Here is a 14,608-nt window from a genome sequence, read left to right as displayed (position 1 = left end):
GTTATCTCTCGTTTAAACAGGGGTCTTTTAGTTTGTATAGCCTAAATTACTATATGATAGTACATGAAGAGCCTAATTTTCTAATAAATTTCCTAAATGTCTTGAATAGACCTCCATATTACATAAATGTATGGCCCAAATTACTTTAATACCAACTTCTATTATTTAATTTATTAATAACAAATATCTAAAAGGAAAAAATCGTGGGATACAGTTTTGGAAAGAAAGTGGAAAATCATTTAATGCTTTCCTTTTACGAAAACGAACATCTACTCCTTCCAACGTGGGTTTCAATTTTAACATATAACTTTTAGAGGGTTCGGAGGTGAAGAAGAAGACATTCGATGATCGACAAATAGAAAACTTCTTGGACAGAATCTGGGTAGATATTTCAAGGTTAGTATTTTATATATTCAATATATAAAACATTATGTATATTTTAATATTCAATTAAATAGGTCATCAAACAAAAATGTAGTTTTGAATGTGAATCATTCTAGGGTTTATTGAGATTTCGACAGTGAAAAAGAAAAATTTCAACGACCGGCAAATACAAAACTTCTCGGATAAAATCTAGGTAGAAATTTCGAGGTTAGTATTGTATATATTAAAAACATATAAAACATTAGATATATTTTAGATATTCGATTAAATAGGCAAACAAATGAAAATGTAGTTTTGAATGTCTAGGGTTTATTGATATTTCGACGGTGAAGAAGAAAACTTTCGACGACTAGTAAAGACAATTTTTTATACAGGATGTGGGTAGAAATTTGGAGGTTACCAATGTATATTAGTTATGTTTTAGATATTCGATTAAATAGTCAAACAAACGAACATGTAGTTTTGAATGTGATACATTCTACGATTTATTGAGATTCACAGTTTAAAAAATTCTTGCATTGTTATACATTTTACGGCTTAACGAAAAGGTACTATGAGTATATTTAACTTACACTGTCATTTAAATATGTAACAAAAACTTATTATAAAGTACTATTATATATAATATGGGGTATATATATACTAAATAACATAACAGAACTATATATTAAAATACATTTATAAAGGAATCAAATGCATTTATTAAGAAAAACTATGTATGTATGATCATGTTGTCTACTACTGTTTTGGTAATATTTACTATATAAACATATAATTTAAACCCAAAATCTGTAGGAATTATGTATAAAATATTATTGTACGTAACATGAGGTATATATACTAAATCACATAACATAACTATTATATATTACAGATATATTAAAGTACATTTATAAAGAAATCAAATACATTTATAAAGGATAACCATGTATATGTGTGATCATATATTTTACTACAGTTTTAGTAATATTTATCATATAAACATATAATTTAAACACAAATTCTATTGGATGATAATAAGAAAAAATTTGAACTGCTTATTGTACATAATTTCGTATATCATATTGTATATATGATGTGGTATATATGTGTAAGGATCATCTAGGTAAAGTACGATGAAGAAAAGGAAAACGAAAGTAATTGATTGTAATTTAAAGAAAGCAAAAGTATAATTGAAGAAGCAACTAACCAAAAGTTGTCTATAAAACAAAATTTCGAACAAAATTGAAGAACGTTATTGATAACGACAAAATTGATTTATGAAAGAAAACTTGTCGGCGTCCGACTTTTTTTTTCAAAATCTTTAGAGGTGATGCAAAAATGGTATAATGTTATGTTTAATCACTAATTTTTTCGATAATAGACCAAAAATGTTATCATTTACCTAATTAATTTAGTGTAATATAAATTTGAAAATTATATATAATTAATAATTTTATTATAGGATCATAATTTTCTTACATATTTACGAAAACGTAATGAAGAAAATAAATTACATTTGTGAAAATTCTGACTAGATTGAGTTATTTTCTCTATATGTTGGTTTAAATAGATATAGGCAGTGGATGCGTTTTGAGGCCATTGATCCAAAATAGAATTCACGTGTAGTAGATGAGACGAAACCTTTGATCTTTCTTTCTTTCTTTCTCCGGAGTCCAAACATACGATTGAGGAGCTGAAGCGAAGAGAGACAGCCAGTGGTTGACGAAAAGAATCAGATTACTTCACAAAAACCCTTCCCACCGAAATGAATAAATCCACCATTTACGCTTGGCTTCTATCAATTGTATGCTTCCTTGTTTTGATGATCGTCACCCCTTCCATCCCTCAGTCCCAGGACTACCACCATTTCGCTGATCACCGCCAATTTTTCGGTCCTTTTTCTCATCTCCCTTTTATGCTTTAATCTCTTTATTTCTCTCCTATTGCAATGCTTCTGCTTCTCCAATTTTTCCTTCACCTGCTTCTACATTAAAATTCATCCTAGTTTCGTTACAATATCACTTGTGTAGAGAAATATGAGTTTTTTAAGTGATCCCATTTAGAGTTGTGGGGTTTCTTTCCCGTTTTTTTGTACTTGGTGTTGGGGTTTTTTTTCTTCTGTATTTTTTATTCGAAAGCTTTCAGCTTTCAGCTGATTAAATTTCTCGAAGCTCTGCTGCTATTATTGCGGGAATTGGTGTTAGAGGCTTCTATTCTCCAACTTTTTTTCAACGTTGTGTTTGGTTGTTTGTGTGTGTATGTCGTTTCTTGTGTTCTGGATGTTACTTGGTCGCTGATGGTTGAACTTTTCGTCCTTTTTCCTTTCTCAGGTATACCTAATACACTGAACGTGGTTTCAAATTTTCCATTCTTGATTATCGGTCTCATAGGGCTTGTGCTTTGCTATCATGAGAATTATTTTAGGCTGAGGTGCATTTTATTTTGATATCATTTTCTTATTTTCTTTCCCAATTTTTAGATCTTAATCATTTATTGTGTGATTGTTATTAATTCTCAATTTATTATCTTTTCCAAAGTTTGCGAGGTGAGCTTTATGGTTGGACTTGCTTTTATATTGGCGTGGCTCTTGTAGCCTTTGGCTCCTCTTATTATCATCTTGAGCCAAATGATGCTCGCCTTGTCTGGGATCGGTTACCCGTGAGTCACCTCCCCCATTCTGGAGTACCGCCTTTTATATACATCACGTTCAACCATTCTAACAGTAATGCATACAGTACGTTTATTTTAACTAATATACTCTTTTGGAAATTGTAGATGACCATTGCATTCACTTCGATTATTTCAATATTTATTATTGAAAGGATTGACGAGTACAAGGGAACACTGTCCATCATACCTCTATTGTTGGTCGGTATAGTTAGCATTTTATACTGGTGGTAAGTTTTTCCAGATTGTTTATCTTAATATCTCAGATACTTTATCTTATAGATTGGATCGATGGAAATTTGGGTTTTCTGAAAGTTGTTGGAGTAATATAACAAATGTGGTTTCAGGTGCGATATGTTTGACTTTGTATAAACTCAGTGAAGACAAAGCCCACATAATACCTTATTAGTATTTATATTACTATGCAAATCTCGTTCAAACTGCTACCCAAATAAGTGGTTGGGGTATAAGGGTGATTAGATAATTAGGTAGTTACCAATGGTCAGTTACAGAATATGGTTAGAAATAGAAGGTTGATGCGTGAAGGAAGATAGGCAGTAAATGAGTGGTTAGGTCTTGAGTATTATTCTCAAGAGGCGTTCCAAGTACCATTCTATCTTGTAGTTTTTTTCTTTAATTCTCAATATATATTTTCGATCTCGATTCCTGTTAGGAAGTAATGTATCACTAAGCTTGCTTGATATGTCTTACAATACGAATAAGCGGTATGGCCTTTGAAAATTTTGAATCGTCTGTGACTTTTGGATTGTCAAAACAAAGTAGGGAAAAGATTTCAAATGATGCTTCTGTACTTTAAAGTGTAACTGGTTATCTCATCATTTACATGGCTAGAAACAGTTTGATTATGGAATGAACTTGGTGAAATTCGGGTTTTATGTTGTACATGATTGACCTATTTCTTTTGCAGCTGGTTTGATGATCTACGCCCCTATGCACTTGTCCAGTTTGTTCCTTGTATTGCTATTCCATTAATGACTATTTTGTTACCTCCTATGTATACTCATTCTACATACTGGCTTTGGGCTGCAGGTCAGTTGCTTATTTAAGGTATTCAATTGCTATTTTCTGTCTTGTTTTCGGGAATATGTGATCTTGGATACATCTTTTTTCTTGCAGGATTTTATCTATTGGCAAAGGTAGAAGAAGCTAGCGATAAGCTGATATATAAATGGACATATCATATTGTTAGTGGCCACACACTCAAGCACTTATGTGCTTCTATGGTTCCTGTCTTCTTAACATTGATGCTTGCCAAGCGAACAATTGAACCAGAGAGGTAACTATTTCTTTTTCTCTATTCTTTTAATCTTTCTGATTTGTCCATGTGTTGCAACTATGATTTATTTTGAAAGTGCATGTTTGCGGGAATGCTTCAAGTATATCTGCAACACTAAAATGAGACCTAATAAGAAAATAGAAGAACATGGGAAAGTTCTCCCTGATTAGATATATTGATGATTCCAACTAAGAACAGAAATGAACCATGTCACAACGTCTCAAGAATACTGGAATTGGGGAAAAGATAAAGAACGGAAAAAGTAATCGTATGTCTCCCCGGTGAATTTGAGAATTTCTGGACTACTAATATATTTCCTTCCTTCAGCCAAAAAGCCCATATCACAAAAGATCCTCTAAACTCCTACATAAACCTCTCTGCTAGTCCCCACCTCACTTCTCCCGTTACTGATTGTATGATTCTCAGTCCACAATCAATCAAGAATTCCCCTTTCTGCCCCTATGGTCGGACTAATGGAAACATAAATGCTCCATTCTTATGATAAGAGTTCCTTATTGCGTTTGAGATCTTTTTGTATTATGATCTTAATCACTCTTGGATGGTACACCGCCATTCAAGAGATTCACAGTGTGCTCATTGTCACCTTATGTGTTCATTCATTCAAAAGAGAACAGAGCATCAAATGGTTTTACTATGTTAGAGCTTTTCAATGGCAACATAGACTCAAAAACCAACCGTGCTTTTAAGTACGAAGGAAAATCTTTGATGGCTTTCTGTACATACCTTTTTCTCTCACTTGGTACAGATTCATTTTACTTTCATATAGCTACAGTCTATCTTCTCTTTAGGCAAAATGGAGGCTCTTTCTCTTGCCTAACTCAATATGTGAATTTCCCATAGGTTTAGAAAGTGGAGAGCAGGAGCATTGTATACTTTTTGGTATACTCGTGTCTGAAGGGGTAGCATAGCCAAAAAAAGTTTATACTGTATGCTCTTGTTTCTACTTTTCAAAAGAAATTGTTGGAATAGCTGCATATTCCAATCCTTGCATTTGGCTTTAAGCATTGAAAGACGTGAATTCAGAGATGTCCAAAATTTAGGTACGAGTCTAGATCTCATTTTTGAGTTCAAAATTTTTGAAGAAACATGGATGTACGAGTCTAGTTTCATATTCTTGCTCCCATTTATTCTAGTTTCTTGAAAGTCATACTGTACAAATCATCTATTTTGACATACTCCATACTCTTCTCATTTCAACATTTACACATATATCATGACGTATTTTCTTACCAATTTCACTAAAATCTTTGCATCATAACTCCTGTTTGAACCCCATCTTTTGTGATCTCTTGCAGGCAGAGTTTATACAAGATTTGGAAGGTGACATTGATGAAGTTTAGAGATGATAAAAACAAGGTAGAGGCGTCAGTTTGTTCCTTCTCATCTGTCCCTATCCTAGAACCACAATAGTTTTACATTTGGAATATATTTCAACTTAGTTAATATTGCTCTATACTGTATAGCTGCATTGAGAAAGATCACACAGAACTCAACCTCCCAAATGTAACCTCTTTTTAATTATCTTCAAATTCTAATTTGCTTCCTCCAGTGACCAATGGAGTGTAAAGTTAAGTACAGTTTTGTTTGAATACATTAACTCATCGATATCTATTTGGTTAAATTATATCAAATACTTTTGAACTTTTGTTCGAATACCTTAACTCCAACACATAACTCTAGTGACCAACTCCTGTGACTACCTTTGCACAAGAAACTCCGGCAACATACTCTAACGGTCACCTTTGCATGACCAACTACTTTCATAATTCATAAACTCTGGTAACTATTACAGTTTATTATAATTAATAGACTATAGTAACCACCAACTATAATAATCTATTTTCTTTATTATTCAACTACTTTCGATAAAATTTAACTAAGTTGGAAGTCACTATAATTTTTTTACCTAAACTAGAAGTCACTATAATTGGATATGACAAAGATCAATTGGTTTTTTGAAAACCAATGTCAAGTAGGCTATCTTGTAGGCTGTATTAGCAACATATTCTACTATGGGAAGAAATACAGGTTGATCGTCTCTTCGCTTAGGGTTGAGTCATTTCAATTTCATGAGTTGCATATTTTTTTATGAATGAATACGTTTTCTTTTTTCTTTTTAATATCAACTTGAAGTGATACATGACTATTCGAGTACTATTGAATTAGTCTATAAATAGTGAGATATTCTTCGTGATTGCATAAGGTTTTTTAATCAATATTTTCTAATAAATTATATAATTTAATATCAACTTGAAGTGATACATGACTATTCGAGTAATATTGAATTAGTCTATAAATAGTGAGATATTCTTCGTGATTGCATAAGGTTTTTTAATCAATATTTTCTAATAAATTGTATAGTTTCTTTAAACAAAATCCTACCATGAATCTAGAAATATTTGGAAGTTCAATATTTATAGATTCTTGATACGAGGAAATCAATGAGTTTGGAGATTTAATTAATTTGATCCCAAGAAAAAAATAAATTTAATCAATATGTTTTTATAAAAGAAAATCATTTATTCGTTTTTGTTAATTATTAAAAGTTAAAAACTAATTGTTAATTACATGTTTCAGCATTCTACTTTTACTCATTTCTTATATCATTGGCAGGAGGCTGTATTGTCCGGAAATGATCTGTCTCCTAAAATTTGCATTGCAATAACGCGTTTAGGAATTCTTCAATGTATGGCTTATGACTTGAACATTCACTATATATGTTTTCGGAATATGTTTTAAATAAACAATGTTTAAAGTAATTGGTGAAGGTACTAATTTTTTTGTTCTAGCAGTAGAAATGATAAAGTAGATGGTCAAAACACATCAAACGTGGAGGTATTTTTTCTTCAACATACATTTCTTCTTTTACTAAAAGCTGAAGACTATCGAACTTCGTCTACAAAATTAAGGTTTTTGTTATCTATTAGGGATTGAATTCAATAATATACAAAGAAAACTGACACATATTTTTAAAATCAAGTTAATATATATTTCCATTCCTGCTTTACTTCGCTGCATGCTAAGTAAAAATGTTATAGAATACAACAGTCTATTACTGGAAGATGTTAATATTATATTGTATTGGAGTATTACCATTTTAATATTGAAAACAAGAAAATGATTTGTTGACACATTCTAACAAGTTTTGTCCAGATATACAGTTGGTTACTTAACTGGAGGACATTTTATAATAAATATCACATAGAAAGTTCACTATAAATATATTAAGACAAGAAGTTACATTGGCGGACATTGTAGTAGCTTATTTGATAGGCTAAAATAGAAAAGTTGAAAGCAACAACAAAAAAAACTCAACGTGAAATTATAGTTTATTGTGCATTTGAGTTCCAACAAACCAATTTGTGAGATATCTGGACGGAGTGTTGAAGCTATCCATGCAATTTGGGACAAGGATGGACGAAATATTGGGACAAGGAGGTGAAGTTCTTGGTGAAATAATGAAACGAGGTGGTAAAGATTTTGGTGAGATATTTGGACGGGGTGGTAAAGCTAGGGACGATAAATATAGGGACGAGAGCGTGAAGTTCTAAATGAAACAATGAGACGAGGTGATGGGGCTCATGGTAAGATATTTGGACGGGGTGGTAAAGTTACAGGCAAAATATTGGAACGAGGGGGTGAAGCTCTTGGTGAAACAATTGGGCGAGGTGGTGAAGCTCTTGGTGAGATATTTGGACGGGGTGGTAAAGCTACAGGCGAAATATTAGGACGAGGGGGTGAAGCTCTTGGTGAAACAATGGGACGAGGTGGTAAAGCTATTGGTGAGATATTGGGACGGGGTGGTAGAGCTATGGGCGAAATACTGGGACGAGGGGGTGAAACTCTTGGTGAAACAATGGGACGAGGTGGTAAAGCTATTGGTGAGATATTTGGACGGGGTGGTAGAGCTATGGGCGAAATACTGGGACGAGGGGGTGAAACTCTTGGTGAAAACAATGGGACGAGGTGGTAAAGCTATTGGTGAGATATTTGGACGGGGTGGTAGAGGTATGGGCGAAATACTGGGACGAGGGGGTGAAACTCTTGGTGAAACAATGGGACGAGGTGGTAAAGCTATTGGTGAGATATTTGGACGGGGTGGTAAAGCTATGGGCTGGGACGAGGGGGTGAAAACAATGGGACGAGGTGGTAAAGCTATTGGTGAGATATTTGGACGGGGTGGTAGAGCTATGGGCGAAATACTGGGACGAGGGGGTGAAACTCTTGGTGAAACAATGGGACGAGGTGGTAAAGCTATTGGTGAGATATTTGGACGGGGGTGGTAGAGCTATGGGCGAAATACTGGGACGAGGGGGTGAAACTCTTGGTGAAACAATGGGACGAGGTGGTAAAGCTATTGGTGAGATATTTGGACGGGGTGGTAGAGCTATGGGCGAAATACTGGGACGAGGGGGTGAAACTCTTGGTGAAACAATGGGACGAGGTGGTAAAGCTATTGGTGAGATATTTGGACGGGGTGGTAGAGCTATGGGCGAAATACTGGGACGAGGGGGTGAAACTCTTGGTGAAACAATGGGACGAGGTGGTAAAGCTATTGGTGAGATATTTGGACGGGGTGGTAGAGCTATGGGCGAAATACTGGGACGAGGGGGTGAAACTCTTGGTGAAACAATGGGACGAGGTGGTAAAGCTATTGGTGAGATATTTGGACGAGGTGGTAGAGCTATGGGCGAAATACTGGGACGAGGGGGTGAAACTCTTGGTGAAACAATGGGACGAGGTGGTAAAGCTATTGGTGAGATATTTGGACGGGGTGGTAATGCTATTGGTGAAATAGTTGGACGAGGTGTTGGTGTTGGTGCAATGCTAGGACGTGGAGGTAAAGTTGTCGGTGAAATAATTGGTGGAGGAGGAGGACGTGGTGACGGGGGAGGAGGAGGAGGAGGGCGTGGTGACGGAGGAGGAGGAGGGGGAGGTCGTGGTGTCGGAGGAGGAGGAGGGCGTGGTGACGGAGGAGGGGGAGGGGGAGGTCGTGGTGTCGGAGGAGGAGGAGGGCGTGGTGACGGAGGGAGGAGGAGGGGAGGTCGTGGTGTCGGAGGAGGAGGAGGGCGTGGTGACGGAGGAGGGGAGGGGGAGGTCGTGGTGTCGGAGGAGGAGGAGGGCGTGGTGACGGAGGAGGAGGAGGGGAGGTCGTGGTGTCGGAGGAGGAGGAGGACGTGGTGACGGAGGAGGAGGAGGGGGAGGTCGTAGTGTCGGAGGAGGAGGAGGGCGTGGTGACGGAGGAGGAGGAGGACGTGGTGACGGAGGAGGAGGAGGGGAGGTCGTGGTGTTGGAGGAGGAGGAGGGCGTGGTGACGGAGGAGGAGGAGGGGAGGTCGTGGTGTCGGAGGAGGAGGAGGGCGTGGTGACGGAGGAGGAGGAGGGGGAGGTCGTGGTGTCGGAGGAGGAGGAGGACGTGGTGACGGAGGAGGAGGAGGGGGAGGTCGTGGTGTCGGAGGAGGAGGAGGGCTTGGTGACGGAGGAGGAGGGGAGGTCGTGGTGTCGGAGGAGGAGGAGGGCTTGGTGACGGAGGAGGAGGAGGGGGAGGTCGTGGTGTTGGAGGAGGAGGAGGACGTGGTGACGGAGGTGGAGGAGGAGGACGAAGAGGAAATGGAAAAGGAGGGAGTCTAATTGGTGGAAGAGGTACTATAGGTGGTAATGGAGGAAAACGGATAGGAGGGAAAGTTATAGGAGGGAAAGTTAAAGGAGGGAAACGAATAGGAGTTATAGGAGGGAAGATTATTGAAAGCTTTTTAGGCAGATTAGAAAAAGATTGTGAATTCTTGGGATGATGTTTGGATGATATTGATGATGTTTGTGGTATATGATCATCAAGGGAAGCTTCATTATTCCCCTCAATACCCAAACAACTTAAACTCACAGATAATAGTAATAGACCAAACACAAGTAAGGTCTTGTAGGAAGCCATATTCACATATGAAGCTTCCGTCAGTAGTGAGATTTCAACTATAATGTGTTGAGCTATTTATATACACATGCATGGTGATGTGATGATCTCAACATTCTTTCCCTTTCCCCATTATTCTCATTTTCCAAATTGTCCTTTAATGTTTTTATTATTGGCTTCATTACATACTTTTCTAAGGAAATAAATTCCCAATTCATAAATTTTAATAAAAAGTCAATCATCATTATTTTATTGTTTTCCCCTTTAAATTCCATTAAATTCCCTTATTATATATGTTTATTTGTAAAGGATTGAACACATGTGGGAATATTATATATTTATTCTTTGTTGTAAAAACTAACAAAAGGTAAATTCAGTTATGGATCCACTTTCATTAAATTAAATGGAGTAATGCATACCAAATTCTAAAATTCAACTTTCAAGCGTATTAATTAAATCTCACATTATGTATTTTTCACCTCATTAATGTATAGCATTTACATTATGGAAAGGTTAATTTATGTAACAAAACCAAAAAAAAATATTTACAAATTGGTAAAATATTTTTATACTTTTTAAATTTATTTTGAAATACTATTCATCATTTCTCTTTTTTTTTTTTTTTCTCTTCTCTTCCATTTATTCATTTTCTCTTCCACATTTCTTTTTCATATCATCACTTATCTATTTTCTTTTTTATACTTTTAAACGATTTATTATACTTTTAAAATTCTTTTATTTTAGTTCATAAGCATTTAAAATGTTCATTTATAGTTTCATAAGTCAAACTTCTTTAGTTTGTTTCGTGAACTTTCACAATCTCTATTTAAAATAATACTCTATTGTTCTTTTGAGTTTTAAATAATAGAGATAGCATTTAGTCTCTCTCATATCTTATATCTTACATTCATCTAATTTAGTCCCTCATTTTTAACAATCAATTTAAGATTAAAAAAAATTCGTTCTATTTTGATCCTTATACATTATTAAAAATTTGTTTTAGATCTCTAAACTTTTGAAAATAACTTATTTTGATTTTTTTGCGGTTAGTATTCCATCAACTTTTTCAAATGACGTGTGTTATATATTTAGATAATTAAACTCTACATTCATCATATTAATTAAATTGATAAATAACTAAGAAATCTTGTTAATTTCTTATTCTATAAATCTACCCCTACCCTTTATTTATTTATTTTTCAATTTGAATACTCAAACCAAATCAGAAGAACAATACTCAGTAGAATAAAAATAAAATAAAATAGAACTCACATATTAGTGAAAATTTGTAACAAAGTATATAATAAACTATAAAAATAAATAAGTACAACATTCTTCGTATAAAATAAACTCTAGAAAATAGAAAAAATAAATATTCCCACGATAAATCACAAAATATCTTAAACTTGAAGCACTAAACCAAATTGTATGTAAATTAATTGCATTTAGTATATAAGTTGAGAAAGTGAAGTAGAAGAATAATATGTCAAAATGGTGAACTATCAAAATCTAAAAGACGGTGACTTATTGAGTTATTCAATAAAACATCAATTTACCATCAAACATTGAAACCCTAGATTATTAACGGTGATTATCATATTTAACAATCTAAAATTATTGTTAATAACCTACGATTTACTAGGCAACTAGATCTAGTAATAAAATTATAGAAATCACCCTATCATTTTAACGACAATAATGAAAATATGATCTCTTTTTTTTTCTTTTTCTTTTAGTTCATGAACTAAGACATGCAATTTTAATAGAATGTATACAAAATTTAAAGATGAAAATAAAATTTAAATCATTAGATAGGTATTATTATAAAAAGAGTTAATTAAATTTAAACAAAAGATTGACCAGAGACTTGGCAAGTTGATTGGGAAAAAGAATGTTTTTTATTCTTTTTCACGTTCTTTCTTCTTTCTTCATCTCCCACACTCTCTCTCCCTCTAGCTCTTATTTTCTCCTCCCTCTCCATTCGAGAGATTTATTACTTCACTTACCATTTGTTGGAGATCAGAAATACTTAGATACATCCATGCTCTTCTTCTACACAATAATAATAATTCACTTTTGAATTGGACACTCAAGTATTTTCTTTCATTTGAATAATAACCAGAGACCTCTGTATTGATGATGAAACACCACAAGAATCAAGCTTTGAACTCTTGATCTTTTGCGAGAAGAAACTTCTTGGAAGTTAAGCCATGGTAAGAGAGGGAGAGAATATGAAAGATAACAGAGAACTGAAGTTTTTTTCTGTTCAAATTTAGCAATGGAGTGAAGGGAGAGAGAACAAGGGAGACCTGAGTGAGTGAGGAAAGGGGAGAGAGAAAGAAGAGAGATATGAAAGAGATTAAAGAGCAGTAATTTTCGTTGAATCCAACTTGGCCACTAAACATCTAATCAACTTTTTTATTAAAAACTAATCAGTTTTTGGCCACTACTAAACATCTAATCATTTCTTTTATTCAAAATTAATAATTTCCTTTATAAGAGACCTTATAATATAACTATTATTGAAAATTTGTAGACTAAACTGATGGATTTAAATTCTATTTTTGAGAACTTTAGATGAATTTAATTAATCTCGCATTATTCCAAAAACATATAATGTTTTTATTAAAGTAAAGGTTTTAATTATTAACATTGTATATAGTTTATAAAATTAAAAGAGGCATGTGATATTATTTAATAATGATATGGAAAATATTTTTTTGCTTTTCGAGTTTTTAGAAATATATAATTTAGTATCTCTATTTTAAAGAATAGGTTTTAAAGGTCATTCAACTAATAAATCTATTAAATTTAAATATAAAATTAATGCAAAATATGATGTGGCAAGATGACTCGAAAATTCGAAAAAAATATTGTTTCTTCCACTTTTCTCTATTCTCTCTCTCGTTTTTCTTCCTCTTAATTCTTTTTTCTTCTCACTTCTGCCTCTCCCATCTTTCATTTCTTTTAGATGGCCCTTAAATGGTCGCTATTATAAATTTGGTCTTTTATTATGCACGTAAATTTTGATTTTTTTGATGGTCATGGCAAATAATCATCAAGAAAAATATTTTTTTTGATACAATGTTTATGTTGACGGACATGTACATCAAGAAAAGTCTCCTTATTTTGTTGAAAAATACGAAAATACTTAGAAAATATAAATTTTTTATTTTCTTAATGGACAAATCTCCATTCGTTTTGTTGATGATTCACAAACGTAAAAAATAAACTATTTCTTGATAGACATTGTCAGACATCAACTAATACGAGACTCATCAAGGGATGAATTTTCTTGATTTGCAATGACCATCATCGAAAAAAAATTAATATATTTGTTTTAGATATCTTGATGGTTTTAGAATTTTCTTGATGGGTCTAGGGTTTCTTGATGAATAAAGACAAAAAAAAAAAAATCATGGGTAAGGTTTATCAATAAAAATGATATCTTGATTGGCATTGCCCATTAAGAATTTTTTTTATAATTTTAGGTTTAGGATAAGATCATGAACAAGACTTATTAAGAAAAACGATATCTTGATGAGCATTGTCCATCAAGAAAAAAACTATTTTACACGAAGCACGAAATTCGGATCATTGTTAACGGGCTCAAAAAACACAATATTCATCAATAATATTCTTAAATTTTTACTATTTTTTTTTAATTATTGCTTTCTATATTTATCAATAATATAATATTACTTTTTTAAAAGTTAACTATTGTAATTATAATTAGATTGAAACAAGTGACTTCATCAAAATTAAATTAGTTATTGTGTTCAACTTTAATGAGTTGAATTAAAAGTTTATATATAATTTAGGATTTCTAAAATTTGTAGAAGCTGGTCAAATTGTAGAAGTTGATCAACATGATCTTAGCTCAACGGACATTTATATGTACCTATGGATAAGAGGTATCGGGTTTAAATCCCCAACCCCTACATTAAGTTTTCTTGATGGACTTTTCAATTTTCTTGATGGGCAACAAACATCAACGTCTCCTTTCACCATTAAGAAAATAATTTTCTTTGATGGTCTTTTTAATTCCCTTGATAGGAAAAAACATCGAAGTTCTTTTTTTTTTTATGGTTAGACTTTCTTGATGTCTGTCTACTTGATGGGCAAAGACCATAAATATAGATAGTTTTTAACCTTCAAAGAAGGTCAAATTTATAGTAGTGCCTTCTTAAAAGAGGTTAGTGGAGATGAAGTTGATTTGAGGCCTTATACGAAAGGCAAGAAGAATAACATTGTTGTGATCATTTCGATCAAGTTGGTATATTCATGATACAATTTTCATACAAGCTTGTTTAGTTTCTTTGCAACTACGTACGTTGTATGATGTATCTT

At 33.7% G+C, this 14,608-nt stretch overlaps 3 protein-coding genes across 3 annotated transcripts; all 3 read left to right on the top strand.

Moving 5' to 3' along the window:
• The first annotated feature begins 1,939 nt into the window (after nt 1-1,939).
• Nucleotides 1,940-6,004, top strand: LOC101206038 (hypothetical protein). The gene is made up of 7 exons (XM_004140061.3): nt 1,940-2,258; nt 2,697-2,796; nt 2,904-3,024; nt 3,142-3,263; nt 3,962-4,083; nt 4,171-4,330; nt 5,647-6,004. The coding sequence occupies exons 1-7, from the start codon at nt 2,132-2,134 to the stop codon at nt 5,759-5,761; spliced, it is 867 nt and encodes a 288-aa protein (XP_004140109.1). The 5' UTR covers nt 1,940-2,131; the 3' UTR covers nt 5,762-6,004.
• A 1,906-nt stretch (nt 6,005-7,910) lies between these two features.
• LOC105436012 (chromatin target of PRMT1 protein) lies at nt 7,911-8,324 on the top strand. Its single transcript, XM_011660154.2, has one exon. The coding sequence runs from the start codon at nt 7,911-7,913 to the stop codon at nt 8,322-8,324; it is 414 nt and encodes a 137-aa protein (XP_011658456.2).
• Nucleotide 8,325: 1 nt separating this feature from the next.
• On the top strand, nt 8,326-9,535 carry LOC116404514 (glycine-rich cell wall structural protein 1.8-like). The gene is made up of 2 exons (XM_031887034.1): nt 8,326-8,416; nt 8,498-9,535. Exon 2 carries the CDS (start codon nt 8,642-8,644, stop codon nt 9,533-9,535), a length of 894 nt encoding a protein of 297 aa, XP_031742894.1. The 5' UTR covers nt 8,326-8,416; nt 8,498-8,641.
• Nucleotides 9,536-14,608: the final 5,073 nt, after the last annotated feature.

Source organism: Cucumis sativus, chromosome 6 (assembly GCF_000004075.3).
Source record: "Cucumis sativus cultivar 9930 chromosome 6, Cucumber_9930_V3, whole genome shotgun sequence".
Taxonomy (NCBI): domain Eukaryota; kingdom Viridiplantae; phylum Streptophyta; class Magnoliopsida; order Cucurbitales; family Cucurbitaceae; genus Cucumis; species Cucumis sativus.
Note: the sequence above shows the minus strand (reverse complement) of the source record. Positions and strands in the feature narration are given on the sequence as shown.

Excerpts from the sequence above, each read along its gene's own strand:
- LOC101206038 (XM_004140061.3), top strand. The coding sequence starts at position 2,132 with ATGAATAAATCCACCATTTACGCTTGGCTTCTATCAATTGTATGCTTC. Across the intron at positions 3,264-3,961 it reads GTTAGCATTTTATACTGGTG|CTGGTTTGATGATCTACGCC; the intron begins GTAAGTTTTTCC and ends TTTCTTTTGCAG. Across the intron at positions 4,331-5,646 it reads CGAACAATTGAACCAGAGAG|GCAGAGTTTATACAAGATTT; the intron begins GTAACTATTTCT and ends GATCTCTTGCAG.
- LOC105436012 (XM_011660154.2), top strand. The coding sequence starts at position 7,911 with ATGAGACGAGGTGATGGGGCTCATGGTAAGATATTTGGACGGGGTGGT.
- LOC116404514 (XM_031887034.1), top strand. The coding sequence starts at position 8,642 with ATGGGCGAAATACTGGGACGAGGGGGTGAAACTCTTGGTGAAACAATG.